The sequence below is a fragment of the Saccopteryx bilineata genome, chromosome 2, assembly GCF_036850765.1.
Source record: "Saccopteryx bilineata isolate mSacBil1 chromosome 2, mSacBil1_pri_phased_curated, whole genome shotgun sequence".
NCBI lineage: Eukaryota > Metazoa > Chordata > Mammalia > Chiroptera > Emballonuridae > Saccopteryx > Saccopteryx bilineata.
In genome coordinates, this window is record NC_089491.1 from 2952941 (window position 1) to 2976768 (window position 23828).

General features: G+C 59.2%; 1 protein-coding gene and 1 non-coding gene across 2 annotated transcripts; one reads left to right on the top strand and one right to left on the bottom strand.

Annotated features, from left to right (window-relative positions):
- The first annotated feature begins 250 nt into the window (after positions 1-250).
- Positions 251-376, top strand: LOC136327599 (U6atac minor spliceosomal RNA). Its single transcript, XR_010729786.1, has one exon. It is a non-coding gene; the product is annotated as a U6atac minor spliceosomal RNA (small nuclear RNA).
- A 2151-nt stretch (positions 377-2527) lies between these two features.
- Positions 2528-18207, bottom strand: WDR5 (WD repeat domain 5). The gene is made up of 13 exons (XM_066255774.1): positions 18127-18207; positions 16805-16913; positions 16452-16525; positions 15621-15710; positions 15379-15468; positions 15119-15202; positions 11484-11539; positions 9883-9929; positions 7725-7800; positions 7009-7042; positions 6677-6751; positions 5390-5477; positions 2528-4376 (listed from the first exon to the last, which is right to left on the bottom strand). Exons 1-13 carry the CDS (start codon positions 18205-18207, stop codon positions 4276-4278), a joined length of 1005 nt encoding a protein of 334 aa, XP_066111871.1. The 3' UTR covers positions 2528-4275.
- Between the last annotated feature and the right edge of the window lie 5621 nt (positions 18208-23828).

A 23828-nucleotide genomic window follows, 5' to 3' on the forward strand; every position in this document is an offset into this window, starting at 1 on the left:
GACTTCCGGGTGTTCTTGTCAGCCTCTGATTGGCTGAATTTATGAATATATTAGAGCTCAGAAAATACAGGTTTCTCCCAGACGCTGAAATCAATAATACAAGCGGCTTAGCGTGGATAACGGTGAGTGGAGGGATCGTAGTAAGATTCACGAACTTTATTGTAGCCAAAACGCACACGCTCAGAGTCACCATGAGCAAAAAGTGGTGTGATTCTGGGTCTTTAAATAGCGAGCGCGCGAGTGGTTGGGCGTGTTGTATGAAAGGAGAGAAGGTTAGCACTCCCCTTGACAAGGATGGAAGAGGCTTTCGGGCCTAACAACACGCATACGGTTAAGGCATTGCCACCTACTTCGTGGCATCTAACCACTGTTTTTTTTTTTTTCTTTGGGGGGGGGGCTCCCTTCTCTTCCCACCCTACACCGACTTAATGCAGTGGACTGGGTGATTAACGGGTGCGCTACACGCATGGGCGGTAGGCCTCTGCGTGAGACGTGCACACACGTGTGTGACTCCCTTCTCTCCTCTTTTGAGCCGCCTGACATGTTCACAGACTTGATCTGCACTCTCTTGGATTGCACCAGCGCACCTGGCTCACGTGTGTCTTCACTTCCTCCCGAGCTCCGCGTGTTCCAGTTATTTCCTCCCCTAAAGGCCTTATCTGCAACCCCGTCCTCTGTGCACACCAGCCTTTTGATGTCAGGAAAGTCTGCGACCTCGGAAATAGGCCAAAATTTAAGACGGCCGGTTACCTGGTGTCCTCTGTGCAGCCCCCCCCACACACACACACACACACACACCCCACCCCGGTCTCGGCCATTGTACAGCTGACACCGCAGGGGCCGGCGGCACAACTGGCACCCACAGAAATACCGAAACGGTGCCCAGAGGAAAGACTGTTGCCCTGTGGGCGCTCACCATGCCTGCCGGCTCTGCACCCACTCGCAAACTCGCTGCGGCATGGTGTGTACTATGTTGGGGTGGGGTTTGTATTCTGTGAATTGGTGGGGACAATTCCAGGCTTTCTCGCTGCGAGTTCAGAAGAGCTTCGGCAAGCATCTCCCCTTCACCCTGTTCCTGCCTCCCTCCCTGCATTCGTGCTTCTCCCCAGGCCCCCTGAGTGTGGTCCCAGGGTCTAACCCGAGGGGCCCCTGGCCGTGGCACAGAAGCAGGCATCACTGTTGGGCCTTCAGCACCCACTGTCCTTTCCTGCTTTCCCCAAGGCGACAGAGGGACAGCCATGCACAAGGGAGGTGAGTGCCTCACACCAATAAGGCCAACACGATGCTTCCAGTCCTTACATTCCTACACACAAAACTCCCCAGAAAGGCAACCTACGGGTTAAGAAGGCGTCCCACCCCCTTTAAGTCCTGAGCACAAACTGCTGAGGCAGCTCCCATTTAAGGACCTAGGAAGCTGTACATTAAGTAAAACCAACCTGATGGACGACTCCAAGAAATGCTGCACACACCACCGCCCACCAGGCTTCTGGGCAAAGCAGGAGCAGGGGTCCAGGCGCAGACCTGGGCCTACAGGGGGAACTCGTGGTCTCCAGAACTGCTGGGAGGAAAATGGAGGGACCCAGAGACCAACCAGCCCCATGCAGGTGTGGTCTTCCCGGGCCCATTCAAACCACGTTGGTGTGCATCCCCGTGTACACGCTCATGTGGACACAAATTTTTAAAGATATTGACAACTGAGGAAATCAGACATTGAATATTTTTTATTAAAGAATATTTCAGGTGTGGCTGTGGTACTGTGGTCATGTTTATGAAGAAGTTTCTTTGAGAAATGCTGCATATTCACAGCTTAAATACTAAAACGCCTGGGATTTATACTCAATACTGGGGGAGGGGCACACAAACCAGTGTCCTAAAGGTTTCTGAAGCTGGACAGCTGGGGCAGGAGGATCTCCTCCACGGCGATTGATCTGTGAAGCTCCCACCCCGGCCAGGGAGCTCAGCTGGAGGGAACACCGCGCAGGGGGTGCACAAAGGCTGCGGCCCCCCGTCAGGGCCACACAGGAACCCACTAACGCACAAAGTGGAATGACAAACTGAGATGTTTCTCTCTCTTCTCTCCCTAAAATCAGTAACTCTTTTTATTTAATGTATTCATTTTAGAGAAGGGGGGAGAAGGGAGGAGCAGGAAGCATCCGCTCCCATTTGTGCCCTGACAGGGCAAACCCAGGGTCTCAAACCGGCGACACCACCACAGGTCAGGCTAAAATCAATAACTCTTTTAAAAGTAAATTTTCTTTAATAAAATGTTTTGATTTTAGTGAATATACCAGAAGATGTTTCCCAAGATGGTCACAGGAATCTGGGTGATTTCTTGCCTTTATACTGTTTTATACTGTTGACAATTAGCACAAATACACAACTTTCATAGTAACAAAGGCTACAAAAAAACAACAGAAACAATAAACCAGAAGCTCCTGCCAGGGCGCCCAGCAGGGAACAGTCCCCGCTGACTCCACCCCAAGTAACAGCTACGTGTTAAGGTAAAAAAATCCTTAGGGGACAAAAATACAAGACATGAAAATCTTTATTTCCAAAAAGAGAATGTATTTTTACATAAATCTACAACAGAGAATTCCAATGTAGAAAAAATACACTATATTCAAGGATACGGTGCTCCGCACACCCCCCACCAGGGGCAGACTGACACCAGAACCAACAGAACGGAAGGCCCCTCGATGTGCCTTGGGAAACCCCACAGAAGAGCCACTTAGACGGCAACACAGAGACCTCAGCCTTCTCAACCACAACGCCTGCGGTGCGCCCCCACTCTGCAGCCGCGGACACCCACCTCCGCAGGACAGGGGCAGGGACAGGGACAGTTCACTCCCAGGTGCCTCTACAACTGTCATGTCACCCTGCGCACGCGGCCCCCAGAGGGTCCCCAGGAAGCCCATCCGGGCGGCCCCCACTTCCTCAGCAGCCCGCCCCGTGAAGGCCCTGCAGACTTCATCCACGTGGAGACCGCCAGCAGCCGGGGCCTCCGGGAGGGGACAGAGGTCCAGACGGTCATGTAGGCGTCTGTACGCCCAGCCCAGGCGGGCATGCGTTCCCCCCCCTCCACCAAAGGTCATGGTGCTGGCAGACTGGGCCCCAGCCCCAGGGGGGGTCACTGTTGCACGCAGGGGGTCCCCGTGGCTGGCTCGGCAGTCCTGGCCCCACGCCCACCACAGCACAGGCACCACGGCACAGGCACGGCCCGCTGGGGAGGGCTGGGCAGGTCAATGACACCCAACGCCCCGCACAGAGCCGGCTCCCGCGCCACCGTAGATGCCCGGAAGCCTGGCAGGTCTCAGGCGGCAACAGAGGGCGGCACCAGCCCGAGCCCCAGACCCGGACCCGGACCCCAGACCCGAGCCGAGACACCGAGGCCTCCTGCACCGCAGACGCTGGGTGAGCTGTGGACAACCCTCAGCAGGACGTTTCAGCGCGGTGGGCTCTCAACTAAGTCGCGCCCCCAGGATCCCGGCCCCGCCCCACGGGAGGGTCGGCGGTCCTCTGCAGCACAGAAGCATGCAGCTCCCTGGGGACACCTGTCCCTTACCAAGTCCTTGCTCCTCCTGCCAATCATGACACTGTCACACGAAAGCAGTGAGGACAAGCTCCGCACGAGAAAGCCACCACGCCGTGCAGAGCAACCTCTCCTACAGCCTGCGCTGCAGCTGTGTGTAAACACCAGGGACACAGACGGGGACACCACCATGCCGTCACACAGGGACAAGGGGTTTTCTCACGGACGTGGCCTCGCAGGGTCTGTTTCCCAGACTAAGACACAGAGGGAACTACTACAGGCAGGGCTGGGTGGCAGTGGGACCGTGTCGTGGCAGCATCTACGGGACAGACCAGGGGACCCTGCAGAGGCCGGGCTGAGGACGCCGGGTGGCGACTGGTCACAGCGCTTGCACTGGGTAATAAAACATGAAGAACAGTACAGAACATTTACTGGGAAAAAACATAACTCAATAACTGGACTTCACCTCACCCTTTCGTAATACAAAATTAAACTTCTTGTTGACTGAACACAATACAGACTAGAACACTTCCCTAGACAGTGTGAGAGGAATTGGCAAGAAATGTCACCTTCTAGAACTTTCTATTGATAACACTCCCCCCCTCGGCCAAGTCGTCCTCAGAGGCGGCTCAAGTCCAGGCCCCTCCCAGACACCAGACACCAGGCCGGGACCAGGGGACGCTCTCCCTCGAGACACCGTTCCTCGCCAATCCGGGTCACCTTCCCGACGGCCCGCGGCACCGGGCCTAGCAGTCACTCTTCCACAGCTTAATGGTCTTGTCGTTCTCCAGGGCGGCCGAGGCGATGATGTTCTCCGTGGGGTGGCATGCCGTCGAGATCACAACGTCTGGAAACAAGACACTGTCAACACGGCTCCCCTTGGTGCAGGGACCCGCTCTACAACCCCGGGGTCGGGCTGCCTCGCCCAGCGCTGACCACTGACGCGCACAGCCTTTCAGGGCAACAAGCCGTCAGGGCGCTGCCAACAGTAACACACACCCGAGCCCAGGGGACAGGGAGTGGGCAGCAGAGGCCCCAGGGAGGGCCTGGTGCGGCAGCACACAGAGGTCACACCAGTGGTCAGTTGCAGGTGGTCTCACTGCATGGACAACACGCCCCTTCACCTGGGCCCAGACCTGCTCAGGCATATGGAGCAAGTCCCCCCCAGGGCTGTATGTCACACCTCACAAGCTGGCACCTGGAGTTGACCAACTTAATGCGTTTATGATTTTATGTAAGCTGAACCCCTGAACTCAACCTCTTCCTCACATGTCTCTGAACAAGCACTGAGCCCCGGCCTGGCGTTTGGGAGAAGTGCCCAGCCCCGAGCAGGGAGCAGGCCCAGGCTGGTGCCCTTCCCTCCAGGGTGAGGCCATATTGGAGGGAAGGCGGGACAGAGGCCTGGGGGGGGGGGGGGGTCCCCCCGGCACACCGCCCTCTACTGACTACAGGAGTGAGGTGCAGGAGGGAAGGGGTACGGCCAGCAGGGGCAGAGGGCACCCCTCAGCTGAGGGGGCAGGAGAGGGCTGCCTGGGAGATGGGCACTCACTGCCCTAAGGAGCCGGAGCCTTTGCACGGCCAGCAGACGTCCACGTCCTGTCCGTTCCGGACACGCACCAATGCACAGGTCACGTGCACAGAGAAGCCACAGAGCCGGACCTCGTGGCCGGGCAGCCGGGCTGCTGGCCAGCTGGACTGGAGGAGGCTGAAGGCGGGAGGGGCCCTGGCCAGCCGCTCCCACACAGGGGGCATCCCCGGCCACCAGAGGGCCACAAGAAGAGGCAGGACCAGGCAGCCAACACTGACGCACCGTGTCCCCCCCCCATTACCCCCCAGCTGCCCGCCCAGCAGCACGCTCACCTGTGTGGCCCTGCAGCTTCTGCACGATCTCCTTTGTCTGAAGGTTCCAGATGTACACCAAGTTATCTTCTGAGCCGGACACGATCCACTAGGTAGTCACAGGGGGGCGCAGGGGGCGCAGGGAGATGACTTTTACACCCCACACTCACGCCCACCCTCCCAGCGGCGAAGCCTCCAGGACGGGGCCTCACGCCCACCAGGCCGGCACCGCCCTCCGTGCACCACTCAGGACGGGGCCACGTGTGGGGTGCCTGAGCTGTAACATGTCTTCTGGAATCGCTGCTAAGTTTCTGTATCGCTTGCATCTCAGCTGAGTGTCACCCTCTCCTCGCATTCTCTCTACCTGAACCACCTGACTAAGAAGCTCCAGGCAAGACCAGGGGGCGGCCCCAGCAGGACGGCCCTGAGCCAGCTGCCCCCGGACAGCTGTGCTGTGTCCACACTTCAAGGGCAGCGCCTGCTGAGAGGGCGTCCACCTGGAGCACTGAGGCTCCTAGCCCTGGGCTTGCCTGGTCAGGGCACATATGAGAAGCAACTAGTGAACAATGAAAACACAGCAACTGAGCTGATGCTTCTCTTTCAAAATCAGTAAAATTTTAAAAAAAGGACAGAAGCCGCTGATGTCATCGTAACGTCTCGCCACAGAGTCCTCCACCTGTTACTGAACGGGGCAGGTCCCGAAGCAGCCGAGTCAAGACACCCCTATCCAGGCCCTGGCCGGTTGGCTCAGCAGTAGAGTGTCGGCCTAGCGTGCGGAGGACCCGGGTTCGATTCCCGGCCAGGGCACACAGGAGAAGCGCCCATTTGCTTCTCCACCCCTCTGCCGCGCCTTCCTCTCTGTCTCTCTCTTCCCCTCCTGCAGCCGAGGCTCCATTGGAGCAAAGATGGCCCGGGCACTGGGGATGGCTCTGTGGCCTCTGCCTCAGGCGCTAGAGTGGCTCTGGTCGCAACATGGCGACGCCCAGGATGGGCAGAGCATCGCCCCCTGGTGGGCATGCCGGGTGGATCCCGGTCGGGCGCATGCGGGAGTCTGTCTGTCTCTCCATTTCCAGCTTCAGAAAAATGCAAAAAAATAAATGCAAAAAAAAAAAAAAAAAAAGAAGACACCCCTATCTAAGTGAGAACCACCAATGGTTTGTCTTGTGTGACTTCATTTTGGTAAAAAAAAAAAAAAAAAAAAAACAGAAAACTCCTCTTGTTTTGTGGCAGGGAAGGCACCCCTGTGTACCAGCCGGTGGTGGGGTCGCTCTCAGGAGGGCACGCTGGGAAGGAGGCTGGAGAACCTACCTTGCCGCCGGTGACTGAGAAATTCGCAAATATGCAGTACTTCTCATTCTTGTGGCCGGTGTACGTCTTCAGGCACTGGAGGGACAGACAGGGCGCAGTGGGATCGGCCTGCCCCGGCCCCGCCCCCGGCCCCAGCGCAGGGGCTCTAGCCGCTAACCCAGCTCCCAAGAGCCGCCCACGCCTGCAGCGCAGACCCCTCGGTTTCAGGTGTGACCCGCACACCGACAAATGCAAGCCCACGACTGGGAGACACCTGCACCGAACCAGCTCGGGGACGGCGGCTCCACAGGCCCTCGGCCACCCCACCACCCCGGCCCGGGCACCGCGCTCACCTTCCCTTTGCTGTAGTCCCAGAGTTTCAGCGTGCTGGAAGGCAGAGCGACTGAGTCACACGCACACTCCCAGGTCTCTCGGGAGGCCTGTCTGCGGTCACTGAGCCCCCCTCTGCTGCGCTCACGTCTGGAGCAAAGCCGGAACCCCCTCCCAGGGCCCAAGAGCAGGGGCCCAGCAGGGTGCAGAGTTCAGGGACAGGAGGCCTCCCCGGAGCACAGTGCGGAACCCCAAATATTTACAGCTCAGAGACAGCTGACCAGTGCTCCCTAGATCACTAAGGGGGCATCTCATTCCCACTAGAAAGGGACGTGGAGAGCCCTGGTTCCAGAAATGTCCAGAACATCCTGGAGTGTAATTCTACCCCTCCCTCTCCCTCCGGGCAGAGAGGCACCCACATCCAGGTGCCAAGGAGGAAACGAGCTTGAGGCCCAGGCAAGGCCTCAGCGATGGGCCCGCTGTGCGTTCAGGAGAGCCCAGAGCTGCCCTGCCCCCCAGCGCAGGCGGCTGACAGCTGAACAGATGAGTGACAGGTCTGCCCCCCACCCCGTCAGGGGAGGCAGAGGCTCTGCAAGGAGCCAGGAGGCAGCTCAGAGCTCATGCTGCACTTCAGCGGGGCTGGGGCTGTGCTGGGCACAGTCACCTCAGACAGAGCCCACAGGAGAGCCCGCCAGCATGGCACCTCCGCCCCGGCAGGCCGGGAGGAAGGAGCACTTACTTGTCCAAGGTCGCAGCCAGGATGTACTTGCCATTCGGAGAGAACTTCACAAAGGACACAGGGGGGTTGTCGTCATCTACATGGAGAGTCAGGCTGATGACGGCACCGGGGCCTCAGCCCCCGGCAGGAACCACCCTCACCCTGCTCCAGATGCTCCGAGTGAGGCCACTGCCACCCGTGCCAACACCACCGCCCTGGACGGAGTCCCCAGGAGCCTGTGCACCTCCCTTCACCCACCGCTGTGCCACTCATGAGAGCCTGTTCTCAGTGCTTCTCAGCCCACGGGGGCCCTGATGGGGCGCAACCACCCCTGGGACATGAAGGCTGTGGGAGCACAGGGCCTGTGCCCGCTACACGCAGGCTGCCAGGCCCCTGCCAGCGCGGCTGCAAGGACTCAGGATGAACCTCCCCACGGGAGACACCGCACACGCCCGAACAGTGAGACCGTGAGGACTGTGACAGTGACCTGGGTGTCATCCTGATCCAGTCACAGCAGAGACTTGCAAGTCCCTCTAGAAAGAGGCTTCACTCTATGCCCACACCCTTGTTCTGACCCCCAGCGGCTCCAGGAATGCGGTCCCAGCTATCACCCTCACAGCAGACAGGGTGGCCTCGCAGAGAGGCCCACAGGAGGGGGCACCTCCAGCCACGTGACCATCCTGTGACCCCCACGCTGGGAGCAGTGTTTCCCTGGCGGGGTGAGAGGACCGGGAGGGTGCACCCTGGTGAGGGGGCGGGAGGCCAGTGTCCCGAGCACCCAGTAACGGCATTACCACCTCGAAAGGCCTGAGCCTGGTCCCCGCGCACTGGGGGCCGGTGCTGCCAACTCGTCCCAGACTCTGAAAAGGCACGAGCACAGGCGTGAGGCCGCCACAGCCCCCCTCGGGCCAGGGACCCCACGGGGAGGCAGGCCCAGTGCTCGGGCAACGTGCGGAGTGCCGCCAGCTCCAACCCAGCCCCTGGGCAAAGCACCCCGGGCCTCATCAGCCAGGCCAGCGAGGGCTAGCTCCTAGACCTGAAGCGAGACAGGGGAGGAAGTGCTGCCCGCTGCCCAACACCCCGGCCTTCCTGAGGCTCTGGTTCGCGGCTGGCCTTGGGCGAGTTAAGTGACCTCTCTGGGCCTCCGTTTTCTGCTCAGCCACAGGACGGCCAACAGATCACACGTTAACATGACAGACAGCGAGCATGTCACCAGGCAGAGATGGCTATACCAGGCCTCCAAAGAGACACGTTAACAGAGTGGGGCGTCACTATGGGAAATAAGAAACCGTGCAGGCTACTGTGCAGGCTGGGTGGGTCCCTGGGTCCCTCCCCTACCACCCCAACCACCCCAAACTCTCTCCCACGTCACAAGCCCAGCACTTTAGGCCCCTGTTGTACCTGGAGACAGAGCCTCCAAAGGGCAGTTCAGGTGAAGTGAGGCCTGTCTGGTGGGCCCTGACCCAGTCTGACCTGTGTTTAGGAGATTCTGACACCAGGCACAGAGAACAACTGTGAGGACGGCGAGAAGGCCCAGGGGAAACCCAGCCTGCAGACCGTGGCCTTGAATTCTGAGGTCAGACGTGCTGTTTCCACCCCCCACCAGACTCACAACCTCATGTGCTTCCGTGACAGCCACCAGAACAGCGGAAGGGGCAGCCCGCCCCCCGGTGGGCTGTCCCCTCCACGCAGTGACCGCCTGCCCCAAACTGTGAACAGCTTCCAGGCTGACGCAGGTGAGCAGCCCTCCACACAGCAACATCCCCCTGGTTAACACCTGCCCGGGCCCAAGACGCTGCAGCTGGCCCTGCAGGGCCCACTACTCCCGTTCAGACACCCACGCCTGCAGCAGCCCGCCCAGCCCGTCATTACACCCTCGCCTAGAACCGGCCTCACCCCTAAGGGACCACTGCCACCTGCAGTGACTGCGGCGCCCTGTTCCGGCCCCTCCACGCCCGCTCCAGCCCCCACTCCCCCACACAGGCCCAGGAGGAACACCGCGGGGCCGACAGGCACAGGCAGAGTCGAGTGGCTCAGAGGCCTGCAGAGGACACCGCGGGGCCCCGACCACAGTCAGTCAGGAAGGAGCCCATGGGGGACGGGACCTCAGGGGAGAAGCAGCTGACCCAGCACGGTCACCTGGAGAAAACCACCCAGAAGCAAAGGCGCTGGCACTCACCGATCAGCGTCTTCAGGCACTGGCCCGAGGCGGTATCCCAGATCCGACTGCGAAGCAAGAACAAAAAACTGTTGAAAAGCAAGGTCCAGCAGGCGCTTGTGTCCCAGCCGCTCTCAGTCAGACACGGGCTTCAGAGCCCACACACCCCCCGCCCCGCAGCTCACGCCCTCACGTCCCCACATTCCCTGGACTGGACCATTCTCACGCGCTCCAGGGGACAGCGGGCGTGGCATGCAGACAGACCCGGGCATGCTTGAGCTCCCCTTCCACAAGGGGCGCGTCCATAACAGGGGAAACCACCGGGGAGAAGGGACTGGCCCTCCACCTCCTCGGCCCGGGGAGGCCCCAACAGCTCAGCCTGTTCCGTGCACGCACGCACGCACGCACAAACACACCAGGCGTGCAGTCCGAGTCCCCTCTGTCGGTCTAAGCAACATGCTGCACTCGGCTCTCCCGATGCCCAGTGCTCCCCGTACCTCTGGGCTCAGCTCTCCTGGCACCCCGTGTTCCCGTACCTCTGGGCTCAGCTCTCCTGGCACCCCGTGTTCCCGTACCTCTGGGCTCAGCTCTCCCGGTGCCCAGTGCTCCCCGTACCTCTGGGCTCAGCTCTCCCGGTGCCCAGTGCTCCTCATACCTCTGGGCTCAGCTCTCCCGGTGCCCAGTGCTCCCCGTACCTCTGGGCTCAGCTCTCCCGGTGCCCAGTGCTCCCCGTACCTCTGGGCTCAGCTCTCCCGGTGCCCAGTGCTCCCCGTACCTCTGGGCTCAGCTCTCCTGGCACCCCGTGCTCCCCGTACCTCTGGGCTCAGCTCTCCTGGCACCCCGTGCTCCCGTACCTCTGGGCTCAGCTCTCCCGGTGCCCAGTGCTCCCCGTACCTCTGGGCTCAGCTCTCCCGGTGCCCGGTGCTCCCCGTACCTCTGGGCTCAGCTCTCCCAGTGCCCGGTGCTCCCCGTACCTCTGGGCTCAGCTCTCCCAGTGCCCGGTGCTCCCCGTACCTCTGGGCCACCACTGGAGGCACCAGCCCGCCTGGTTCGTCATGTCTCCCCCTCCCCCCCCCAGCTCAAAGCTCCAGCTCTGAATCCACTCTGGTCCATGTCGTTCTTTGCTGCACCTGCCCGACACGCCCTCCCCGCTCCTCTACGTCACTGCTACTTTGATTAGGTGTTTCCTGACAGCGAAGGAGTCAGGGTTTTTAGCCCAAACCCAGCAATCTCCGATGAAGGCCTCCAGCCAGTGCAGCCGTCGCTGTAACACCCAGTACATAAGGCCTACTTTCTCCTCTGGTATGTTTGCATGTGCCATTTACGTGGCTATTTTATCTTATTTTACTAAATGTGAACATTCCCAGCTGCACTGCCATCCTCCCTTGTAACTGAGACGTTCCACTCGGCCGTCACCTGGGTCAGCGGCTGCCCGACCATCCCCGCAGTAGGACTTGTCTAGATTCACCCACTGGGTGTGGACCCTTCTTCAGTGGGACGCCAGGCAGAGGGGCTCTGGCTCCTCCCCGCCAGCAAGGCCAGGCACACACCCAGAGGCCCAGCCAGGCCCAGAGGAGGCCATTCAGACACCTGCTACATAAAGAAGGAAACCCTCCACTTACCAGAGCCCGTCGTAGCTACTCGACACTATCAGGGACCCGTCACGATTAAAATGAACCTGAGCGTGAGGAGTGGGAGAGAAGGTCAGTTTTCAGCCATCGACACAGATCGCGACTTCCCTGACCAGCCCTCCTCCCTCCCCAGGATGCCCGTCCGCCGGATGCTGTTCTGCCGGGAACCAGCTCCCCCCACACCTGGGGTGCTGCCGCTCTGCTCAGGAGACCCCATTCGGACACCTACCCCTCTTGGTGACAGGTTTTTCTTTTACAGAGTCAGAGAGGGATACACAGGGACAGACAGACAGGAACGGAGAGAGATGAGAAGCATCAATTCTTCGTTGTGGGCCCTGGCCGGTTGGCTCAGTGGTAGAGCGTCGGCCTAGCATGTAGGAGTCCCGGGTTTGATTCCCGGCCAGGGCACACAGGAGAAGCGCCCATCTGCTTCTCCACTCCCCCCCCCCTTCCTCTCTATCTCTCTCTTCCCCTCCTGCAGCCGAGGCTCCATTGGAGCAAAGTTGGCCCGGGCGCTGAGGATGGCTCCATGGCCTCTGCCTCAGGCGCTAGAATGGCTCAGGTTGCAACACAGCAACACCCCAGATGAGCAAAGCATCACCCCCTGGTGGGCATGCTGGGTGGATCCCTGTCAGACGCATGCGGGAGTCTGTCTGACTGCCTCCCTGTTTCCAACTTCAGAAAAAAAAAAGAAATTCTTCGTTGTGACACCTTAGTTGTTCACTGATTGCTTTCTCATATGTGCCTTGACGGGGGGGGGGGGGGGGCTCCGGCAGACCGAGTGACCCCTTGCTCGAGCCAGCGACCTGGGTCCAAGCTGGTGAGCTTCTGCTCAAACCAGATGAGCCTGCGCTCAAGCTGGCAACCTCGGGGTCTTGAACCTGGGTCCTCCGTGTCCCAGTCCAATGCTCTATCCACTGCGCCACCGCCTGGTCAGGCTCGGTGACAGGTTTATTTAACCCACTAGACCTGAACTATTACTTGTGTCCTCACTATGAAGCTATTTACAAGACACCTGACACTCTTTTCCGCTGTTCCAAGTCCTCGAGCCCTGAAAGCGTCTCTGACAGCACGTCTCGACCGTCTCGACCTGGACTCGGGGCTCGGAGGCCACAGGCAGCGGGGCGCGGGGTGGCGGGGCGCCAGAGCCTCTCCAGCCACACCAAGGCTTCCCGGCTGTCCCCAGCCCCGGCCGCTGCCCGTGTGGTACCGCTAGCACCGGTCCCTGCCTGGCTACTTCCTCAGCCCTTTTCTTTATGACCCTGCAACGCCCGCTTGTTCCCAACCACCTCCAAGTGCCACAACTCAACCCACGCTCAGGGGTCAGAGAGGTGGTTCGTCCAGGCTGGACGTCCGAGGAGACGGCCAACACTCTTCAGTGCCGCTGAGAAGTGAGGAAGGCAACAAGGAGGGACCAGCAGGGAGGACCAAGGACATGTCTCAACTCAGGGGGACGGCCCCTCCAAGTTCTCTATGGAGGGGACACCTGGAGACGGAGTGGGCTCATGCGGAAGCACCGAGGCAGACACACTGGTGACGAGGAAGGAAACACAGGCCCCTAGGGAGCTGCAAGGGAGCATGGGGTGTGGGGAAGGCTGTCCACCCTGAAACTGACACATCCCAGGGGGTCAAGTACAGCACAGGAGAGGTAGTCGATACTATGACAACTCTGTATGGCCGGGTCAGCACCGGTACTACTGGGGGAACACCAGAAAGTATGAGTGTCCAACCACTGGGCTGCCCCCTGAAACTAACACAAAGTACAAAGGTAATCTGTAATTGGCTGGTACAGAGAAGTCCCAGCAGGAGAGGACTGGCTGAACTGGGGGTGGGGGGCACTGGGAGGGAGCCCACTGCAGAGTCCAGCCCCAAAATGTATCCATTGGCCCTGGCCGGTTGGCTCAGTGGTAGAGCGTCGGCCTGGCATGCGGAAGTCCCGGGTTCGATTCCCAGCCAGGGCACACAGGAGAAGCGTCCATCTGCTTCTCCACCCCTCCCCCTCTCCTTCCTCTCTGTCTCTCTCTTCCCCTCCTGCAGCCAAGGCTCCATTGAAGCAAAGATGGCCCAGGTGCTGGGGATGGCTCCATGGCCTCTGCCCCAGGCGCTAGAGTGGCTCTGGTCACGGCAGAGCGACGCCTCGGAGGGGCAGAGCATCGCTCCCTGGTGGGCATGCCGGGTGGATCCCGGTTGGGCGCATGCAGGAGTCTGACTGCCTCCCCATTTCCAGCTTCAGAAAAATACACACACACAAAAAAAATGTATCCATTAGAAAATTCAACATAGGGACTGGGACACCGGGTTCCTTCCTCAAGTTCCCCCGGCAGGGACAATCCCACCGGCAGCAAAGCTGCTCAAACAGTGCAAGTCACATAGAAACAATGCAGAGGTCTGGGCTGCAGGCCCGGGACAGGACCAGGAGCCCCCAGACCCCCAGCACCACTCCTGTCCGCCAGGAGCACAGCCGCAGGCCCGGGACAGGACCAGGAGCCCCCAGACCCCCAGCACCACTCCAGTCCGCCACGAGGAGAGCTGCAGGCCCAGGACAGGACCAGGAGCCCCCAGACCCCCAGCACCACTCCTGTCCGCCAGGAGCACAGCCACAGGCCCGGGACAGGACCAGGAGCCCCCAGACCCCCAGCACCACTCCTGTCCGCCAGGAGCACAGCCGCAGGCCTGGGACTGAAAGCCCAGCACCAGGGCAGCGCCGCCTGCAGGCCGGGAACAAGGAGACTGACCTCCCCCTTGCTGCACTGCCTTTGTTTTTAAGGAGCACACATTACTTTTGTAAGAAACAAAGGCTTAAAAAAAAAAAGGAACACTCCTCAGCCATCCCTGACTTCTGTACCGCAGACAGAATGCTTTCAACTCATTTCCTGGACGGTGTCACCCGAGGTCACCGTGTCCCTGTGTGACAGTCTTTTTTGCTCGGACTGCGACTCCACACCGGAGGCAGAGGCGGCAGCCGGGCCAGCGGCCTCTACCAGGCCCCCCCACCCCCTGCGTCCTGCACTGAGGTCTCGGAACGCAAAGCGGCCTGCCCGGCTGACAGTGCTTGAAAGCGCTGGCCCCACGACTCCGAGACTGGGAAGGACCGGCCACTCAGTCACCCGGGCACTGTCTGCATCATTCCCGCTCCACCCAAAGGCCAAGGTGCCTAAGAACCACAGCAGGCTCTCTGCTACAAAGAGATACCTCGGCCATTTTTAAATGGAGCAGTTCTGACTGTGTAGTGTGCCTCTTGTCCACTCACGGCACACACTGCTGGCACCTGCAAAAGGGCAGGACCACAGGCCGCGGGCGCTCCCCAGCGCCGCCCCCTGCAGGCCCCCTACCCAGAGCTCTCCCCACCTCGGGCCAGCCCCGCCCGCCTCCAGCCACCACCGACCCGTCAAAGCACTACCTCCTGTCTGAACTCACATTTCACCCCAACCCCCTTCCCAGAGCCCGACCCCTCCTCCAGGGCTGACTGCCCCGTCCTCATGGCTCGGTCTGAGGACACCCCCGCACTACAACCCCGTCCTTCCACAGGACTGTGAGATCACCGGTGTCCCCAGTGCCTGACCTCTGGGCACCACACTGCACTGCGGGCTGACGGTCAGGACGGCGTTTACAGTCGGGGGACCTACCGCGGAGACCGGGTCCGAGTGGGCGGGCAGGGTCTTGAGGCACTTCCCCGTTTTCACATCCCATATCCTCACGCTTTCGTCAAACTGAGGACAAAAGGAGAGGTTACAGCCACTCCCCAGGGAGGAGAGGCGCAGACGGACCCTCCAGAACCCCAGACCCGCCACCACGGCCCCCCACCCCCCAGGCAGCACGGAGGGGCTCCGAGCTCACCCGCTGCACGGCAACAGCTCACAGCCCTCCCACCTCCCCGCACACTCACGGAGCCTGAGACGATGAGATTGGACTGCGGGTTGAAGTTACAGCAAAAGACGTAATTACTGTGTCCTTTCAGGGTTTTCAGACACTTCCCCTAAAATGGAGCATTGTTAGACTGTTACCCCAGGAACGGGAAGAGTGGGGCCCGCTGACCCATCAACGCCTGACCCTCCAAGCCTGCGACAGCACACGCCCCTCCTCCACCTACACTCGCTCCTCTAGGAGGGGGACCCAGAGGCGGCTTACCGAGCTCACATCCCATATCTTCAGGGTTTTATCATCCGAGGCAGAAACGAGGAGGTTAGAATCCGACGACCACGCCACATCTGATATTCCCTGGGGAGAAAACACGACGGGTCGCCATCCTTGACGGGACAAAATACAACTGGCCCGCCAAGGTCACATGCCCACCGTCCCACTGAGGATGCACAGGGCATCAGCCCCTCTGGAAATGCCCCGGCCAGCGCTGCCCACAGGAGGCAGGCCCCACGGGGCCCCGAGGAAGAGCACGTGCTCTGAGGCTCTGCCAGGCCTCACGGTGGGGCACAGACTCGTCTCAGGAAGTCTAAGCATTCGCTGAAATACCAGGCAATGTGTGTCCTGTCTGTCTGTCTGTCTCCCTCTCTGCCCTACGCTCCGAGGGCCCATCTCATGCCTCTGTACAGGTTTGGACATTTCTTTTTTTTTTTTTTTTGGATTTTATTTATTCATTTTAGAGAAGAGGGAGAGAGAGAGAGAAAGAGAGAGAGAGAGAGAGAGAGAGAAGGGAGAGAGAAGGGGGAGGAGCAGGAAGCATCAACTCCCATATGTGCCTTGACTGGGCAAGCCCAGGGTTTTGAACCAGCGATCATGCCTCTGTAACTTGCCTCCTGAGCCCACACAGACCAGCTGGCTCATTCTTCTACCTCGGTGACTTTCTAGATACACTTTTGCTTGTATTTGAAGGGGAAACAGAAAGAGGCAAATAACTACTAAAAAGAACTTGGGGGAAACTCAACATCTCGACCCAGCCAGCCGGGAGAGGGGCCCGCACACATGCTCGCAGCTGTCAACCTCAGAGTGCGGGCCGATGCCTACCAGCTTGTGCCCGGAGATGGTTTTCTCAAATTTCCCGTCGTAGGCGCCCCAAATTTTAATGAGTTTATCAGCGGCTGGAAGAAACAAGGAACAAGGAACCAAGGTTGCCCCGTCATCCAGCGTCCAAATTCTGGGCTTCCGCACACACGCCCCCCGGGAGCAGGGTGAAGGAGCCCCCACCCCGGCCGCTCAGAGTGGCGACAGACACAATCTCAACAGGGAGTGACTTCTTTATCCCTAACCAAGGACGCCAGCAGACACGCCCACGCTGAACCGACCCAGGGGGTGTCAGAGAGCAAGGCCCCCACCGCCCACCGGGTTCTCCCAGCAGCTGAGGTCCCACTGATACCTACACGAACTGGCCAGCCATTCCCCATTCGGGCTGAATTTCACGGAGGACACAGCTTTCGTGTGGCCGGCCAGGGTGAACTTTAGGGCATAGTTTGGTTTAACAGGTGTAGGCTGTTGAGAAGACAGTACTCATTAGCAGAAAGGAACCACCACCAACTGTCCAACTCGGGCCTACCGGTCTGGATTTGGTTCCATAACTTCACCTCGAGCTCAGACCTACCTGTGCCTACCCCACCTCCACCGGGACGTCAGCTTACCAAGTGGACACATCTACACCTGGGCTGTTCCTCCTCCTGCAGCCCCTGCCTAAGTCTCCCTGGGCCTGGCTGCTTGCTGTCTAGGTCAGAGCTGTGAGCCATTTCTTCATAACAGATGTGTCTGGGTCCTAGTCTCACAATCAGGGCTATGAGCGAGGGGCCTGCTAAGCCCCTCCCTCCTCCAGAAGACAAGGCAGGAAAGCCACAGTCAGTGAATAAAACTGGCAACATTTGCCTGACCGGGCGGTGGCGCAGTGGATAGAGTATTGGACTGGGATGCAGAAGACCCAGGTTCGGGACCCCAAGGTCGCCAGCTTGAGCGTGGGCTCATCTGGTGTGAGCAAAAAGCTCCCCAGCTTAGACCCAAGGTCGCTGGCTCGAGCAAGGGGTTACTTGATCTGCTGAAGGCCCACAGTCAAGGCACATATGAAAAAGCAATCAATGAACTAAGGTGTCACAACAAAAAACTAATGAAAGGCCCTGGTCGGTTGGCTCAGCGGTAGAGCATCGGCCTGGCGTGCAGGAGTCCCGGTTCGATTCCCGGCCAGGGCACACAGGAGAAGCGCCCATTTGCTTCTCCACCCCTCCCCCTCTCCTTCCTCTCTGTCTCTCTCTTCCCCTCCCGCAGCCGAGGCTCCATTGGAGCAAAGATGGCCCGGGCACTGGGGATGGCTCCTTGGCCTCTGCCCCAGGCACTGGAGTGGTTCTGGTCACGACAGAGCGACGCCCCGGATAGGCAGAGCATCGCCCCCTGGTGGGCGTGCTGGGTGGATCCCGGTCGGCGCATGCGGGAGTCTGTCTGACTGCCTCCCCATTTCCAGCTTCAGAAAAATGAAAAAAAAAACAAAAAACCTAATGATTGATGCTTCTCATCTCTCTCCATTCCTGTCTCTCTGTCCCTGTCTATCCCTCTCCCTCTCTCTCTCTCTCTCTCTGTCTCTGTAAAGAAAAAAAAACTGGCAACATTTAACTGAGGAGGGAGAACAGACCGAGGGGCTTGAAACGATACTTCCGAGGGTCCCGTGGTCGAGGTGCCCCCACAGCCCCCAGGAGCCCTCAGGACTCGCCTTGCTCTGCGTGGCTGAGGACGAAGGGGTGGGCTGGGCTCTGGCAGCCTCGGTCTCGGGCTTCTTCTCCTCCGTTGCCATGGCTCTGAGGCCCAGCGGGCGGGGAGGGAGACCCAGGCGGGCAGGCGCACAGCTCCACACAGAAGACGCAGAGTGGGAAGGGCTGTCTGCTAATCGACACTTACAGCCGGGGACCTAGGCCAACAAGCAAACCGTATTTTAAAAATTAACTTCCAGGAAAAGGGATAAAAACCATTTGACCACATATCTGAGGCAGACTCTGCTCCAAACTAAGGAACCTGTTAACCCAGCCCCTTGCTAATGCTTTTCAGCTGCGACGCTAAGACACCCAGCTCGGGCCCCCTGGTAACTGGGTGCTTCCTATTCTGTAGCCCGTGTCTGCAGGAATGCAGCAAGGCCCAGGCAAACAAAACACAGTTTTCTCCCAAGCGCCCTTCTACATAAAAACAAAAAAACCCGAAGGCTTCTCTAGTCAGAAAACTAACAAGCCAAATGACTGAGCTTGGGGACCTACAACTCTGGGAACTCAACCCAAGTCCTCAAATGTGTCCCAACTGACACAACACTGCAAACAGCCACTTTTGAAAACACAAGAGCACCCCCCACAAGGCCAGGGCTTCGCTGTCCCCAGGTGCAGGCTGCGGACACGAGCTGCCTCCAGGAGGCCCCAGCTCCAGAGGCTACGAGCCACAGCTGGGAAGACGGCCCCGAGGCAGCCCTGCTTGCGGCAGAGCCTGCAGCCTGCTCGGAGCCTCAGGCCAGGCTCACCCTGCAGGAGAGAAGGGCCCCAGCTCCGTGAGGTCTCACCCCCACAATGAAAACCACCCAAAGGCTGTGCACCCGGAGCTCCGTCCCTGGATACACCTCCCAGAAGCGCACCAGGTGGCTCTGAAGTCAGGGAAAGCATCACACAGAGGGGAGCCACCAAAAGATGTTCTCGCAAACCTCACTGGCCACCCAACTCCAGGAAGCCAGAGCCACCATCCGCGCGTTCACACGCCATTTAAACCCTTGCTTGGAGCTGAAAAGTAAAGTTTGTACAAGCTCTCTGTCACACCAAGGTGAAATGGAAGCTGTCCAAAAAGACTATGTCACAAAAAAATTCTACATGGGAGAAGGAAGAGGGATGACAATGAAACACAGCTGTGCAGAGCCCGCGGCCAGGGCTGGTCACAGGCCTCACCTGCCCCTGCAGCAAGGATGGATCCCAAACCCGAGTGCTGGAGTGGGGGAGGGGAGAGGAGGGTTGGGGATAGGCCGGGGCAAGGTGCTGGCACAGGGCTGACGCTCAGTAAAGGCTACTTGGTGATTATTATCTCTTGCTGTCTTCCCCTCAGTGGGCTGCAGGAGCCGGAGGAGGGAGGAGCTGGACACGCAGCCCCAGAGGATGCCAGACTACACAGGGCTGAGACAACTAGGGCCCCTGGGCGCCCAAGCCAGGAGCCAGTTGGGAACACAAGAGGCTTCACTTGGGGGGCTCAGAGCAGCTCATTTTAGCATAAAAACCGAAACCCACCAGGAGGGGAGGGGAGGCCACACTAACACACACACACACACACACACACACACACTAGCACACTGGCTGCCCAACCTCTCCCAGCTCCAGCCCCGATCCACCCACACCTGGGGCTAGCAAAAAATATCAGCAGGACTTTTCATTAAAAATAGGGTTTCTCATGGCTATGCAACAGAACTGAATGACAAAATAACCTGAACATGTTTTCTTTAAATATATGTACCCTGATTTATTGATGTCACCCCATTAAAATAAAAATTTATTTATTAAAAAAAAAAAAAAAAGAATAGGGTTTCTTGACTCTGTCCCAAGTTCCGACCTAAGGGGAGAGGGGATGGGGAACCTGGCATTTCTCCTAAACACTCAGGTGGTTGGTTCTGTGTCCCGCGATTGTTTACAAGAAACTGGGAAGCTGGTTAGGAACTAGAGCTCCTTGGAAAGGGAGTCGGAGAAGGTGAACACAAATGACAATTTGGAGTTGGCCTCCAGAGCACAGGCTCCCTGCCCACAGGCTTCCCGCCCGGGTGAGCCTCACCACCGAAGGCCAAGCTCCAAAATAAAGGCTTCGGGGTGCTTCCCGCCTGCTTGTGAAAGGCAGGTTCCCGGGTCCAGCCGCAGACACTGGGCCTACAGCGCTGGGAAGACGGGAGGCCACCTGGTGACTCCCCGAGGGGGCCAGCCGCCCGGGGAACACGGCCCTCCCCACCTGGCTGCTGGCTCTCAGTCCTGGGTCGCCCGTCCTTCCCCGGGAGCGGCCCCGCGGCCCCGAGCCCCCATCCTGGGACCCGGGGCTGTCAGGGGAGAGCCGGGGCCCGGCCCCCTCCGGCTGAGCGTGAGCAGCGGCCGGGCTGGGGGGTGCGCTCCCGCGGCCGCGGGCACACAGGGGCGTGCGCGCCCCGGCCAGGCCCTGGGGGGGCCGGCTCGGCCTGGGGGGGGCCCGCGTCGGCCTGGGGTCCCTCTTTGGAGGAGCCATGGAGACCAGAGGAAAGGATGGACGCAGGCTGGCTGCAGAACGAAGGCGCAGTCCCCGGGTGAGGGGCTGTCACCGGGCCGTTGGGGAGCGGGGCGCACGGGGGAGCGCCCCCAGGGTGGGGGGTCCCAGGGAACCGTTTAGGGGTCCGTGCGGGGGGAAGCAACGCGGGCGGGGCTCCGGGGAGAGGAGGGGGCCGCGTGCTCGGTGCGGAGCTGGGGTGCGGGTCGGGTACCCGGAAGGCGAGGCGGCGTGGCCGCGCGGGGTGTCTGCACCGAGGGGCCCCGGCGGGCCGGGACCTGGGCCAAGGCCGGACCCGCCGGGACACGTGCGGCAGCGGTTTACGGGGATGCAACGGCGTCGGCACCCCGCGCGTGTCCGCAGGCCAGGCATCCCGCTTACCTGCCGGGCCGCGGCGGGCGGGAGCAGGCGCGCCGGTAGTCGGGTAAGCCGCCGCCTGGGCGGGAGCCGGGGCCGAGCTCGACGAGGCGGCGCGGAGCCTGCAGTGCGCTTGCGCGGAATGGCCGAAGCGGCCTGGGGGCGGGACGAGCGCACAAAGCCGGCCTCTCGGAGAGGCGCTACGGACCGCGGCGAGGGGCAGAATGCCTCGGGCAGGCCCAACGCCTTAAAGGGACAGTGTGCCGTACGTGCTTCCTGCTTAAAAAGCTTGAACCCCAAACGTGGCCCGTTGCAAGCCGTTCTTCTCCTGCGCTTTCTAAAAATTGAAATATAAAGGCACTACCTCAAAGGGCTAGTGTCCTCCTCGAATGCTCACACCCTGAGCTCGCCCTGAAACGGCGCCCCCAGGGAGAAGCCAAGTTCTCCCCTTCGGGAATCGAGGGCTGGCGGGGGTGGGGGTGGGGGGTGGCTAACGTTTCTTCTGAGCTCACGTCCCTCCTGAGTCGCGCTCTGAGAGCGGCAGCTGGCGCGTCTAGGGCATCGAGCCCGGCCCTGGCCATGCTCTCTGCAGAGTGTCTCCAAGGCTCGGGACGCCTCCAGTAGACAGAGACCCTTACCTTCCCACTCAAAGCAAAGACCCCGAGCTCCAAAAGGTTCCGAATGCCGGCTCTGCGCCCAGCAGCTCTCGCACAGAGCGCACCTGCTTCTCCCTGCAAACAAGGAGAGACAATACAGCCTGCAGGCTGCAACGCTGTCTGCCAGGTGATGTCAGTTACGCAGGGGAAGGGGAGGCCCAGAGAGGGGGGTTCAGGGGCATAAGGAAAATCGGGGCTGCCGTGCAGGCGCATAGTCCAGAGCATGCTCCCCCGAACTGCGCCACTTCTGCTACCCACGTGGGTCTCAGAGTCTCGGAAGTGGCGGTGGTCATGGTCTCCCAGCTCCGTGCCCCAACCCTGGCCCACGAACAGAATAACAAGCAGTCTCTTCTTTATCCCCGATGAAAAAACAACGGGGAACACCGGATATGACCCGGGATGCTGTGCGAACAAAAGGACAAAGCATTTGAAACGGAAAGGCCCAGGGAAGTGAGAGCTGTGTAGTTGCCATAGACACAGACCGGGGGAGACAGGCTAGGCAGCTGGTCTGGAGATCCTTCCTAAGGAGGAGGCAGGGGCAGCAGACCACCCCACCCCCACCCCGGTCTGGCCCCAGCACGGCTCCCTGTGGATCTCTGTGCCCTGGAGGCCTACTCACCTCCTCACCTGCAGCGCTGGCCAGTGACTCCAGAAGGTAACCAAACCAGTTCTAAATGAGGAGGAAGGGCATCTCCATCCACCTGCCTGCCCTGGTCCCGCCTCCCACCTGGCCTTTCTCAGACTCCCTGAATGAAGCACAGTCAGAATTTCTTTTTTTAATTTTACTTATTGATTTGAGAGACAGAGAGAGAGAGAGAGAGAGAGAGAGAGGAAGGGACAGGGTTGGGAGGGAGAGAGAGGGAGAAACCAATTTGTTGCAACACTTAGTTGTTCCACTGTAGTGGTATATTCATTGATTGCTCCTCCCTAGTGCTCTGATTAGGGATGGAACCCGCTACCTTGGCACACTGGGATGACGCTTTATCCACTGAGCCACCCAGCCAGGGCCACAGTGAGATATTTTTAAACCACAGCTCGAATCTGTCACACCCTAGTTTAAAACTTAGATGGCTTCTCATGCTCTCGGTACAAATCCAAACTCTGCCAAGGGAATCTACCAGACCTGCCTCCTCCTTTAGTCTAGGGTCACCCCCCACATGTGCACCCCAGATCCCAGTGCCAAATCAAAAGTACATACTTCCAGTCCCTAGCTGGTTGGCTCAGTGGTAGAGCATCAGCCCAGTGTGTGGAAGTCCCAGGATCAATTCCTGGCCAGGGCACACAGAAGAAGTGTCCATCTGCTTCTCCACCCTTCCCCCTCTCCTTTCTTTCTCTCTCTCTCTTCCCCTCCCACAGCCAAGGCTTCATTGGAGCAAAGTTGGCCCGGGAGCTGATGATGGCTCCGTGGCCTCTGCCTCAGGCGCTAGAATGGCTCTGGTTGCAACAGAGCGGTGCCCCAGATGGGCAGAGCATCACCCCCTGGTGGGCATGCCGGGTGGATCCCGGTCGGGCGCATGCGGGAGTCTGACTGCCTCCCCACTTTTAGCTTCTGAAAGATACAAAAAATAAAAATAAAAAAAAGAACTCAAACCAAGTTCCCAGGTGAATTAGTCTCACCTCCTTCCTCCAGCAGATGGAAACCACCAATGAAAATGAGAAAACCTTTTAACTTTGTTGAGTGTTTTTGCAACCCATCCCTACAGTCATAGCTAAAATACTGAAACCAAATAACACGGCAGGTCAAGAGATTTAACAACAAAACAATTTTATTTTTTTTAAAGATTTTATTTATTTATTTTACAGAGATGAGTGGGGGAATGAGAAGCATCAACTCATAGCTGCTTCACTTTAGTTGCTCATTGATTACTTGTTGTATGTGCCTTGACCGGGCAAGCCCAGGGTCTCCAATCAGTGACCTCAGCATTCTAGGTGGATGGTTTAGCCACTGCCACAAGCCAAGCACAATTTAACGAAAAATTTTTTAAAATTTGTCTAAATTTTAAATCATTTCTATCCTCCCACCCCCAAAGAGTCAACAGGCTGAGAAAATCACAGGTGGAAATGGAAGAGAGAATAAAAACTTCCGAGAAGGAGCCCCCACCCAATAATCGGCTGGTTAGAGCAGGGGTAGTCAACCTTTTTATACCTACTGCCCACTTTT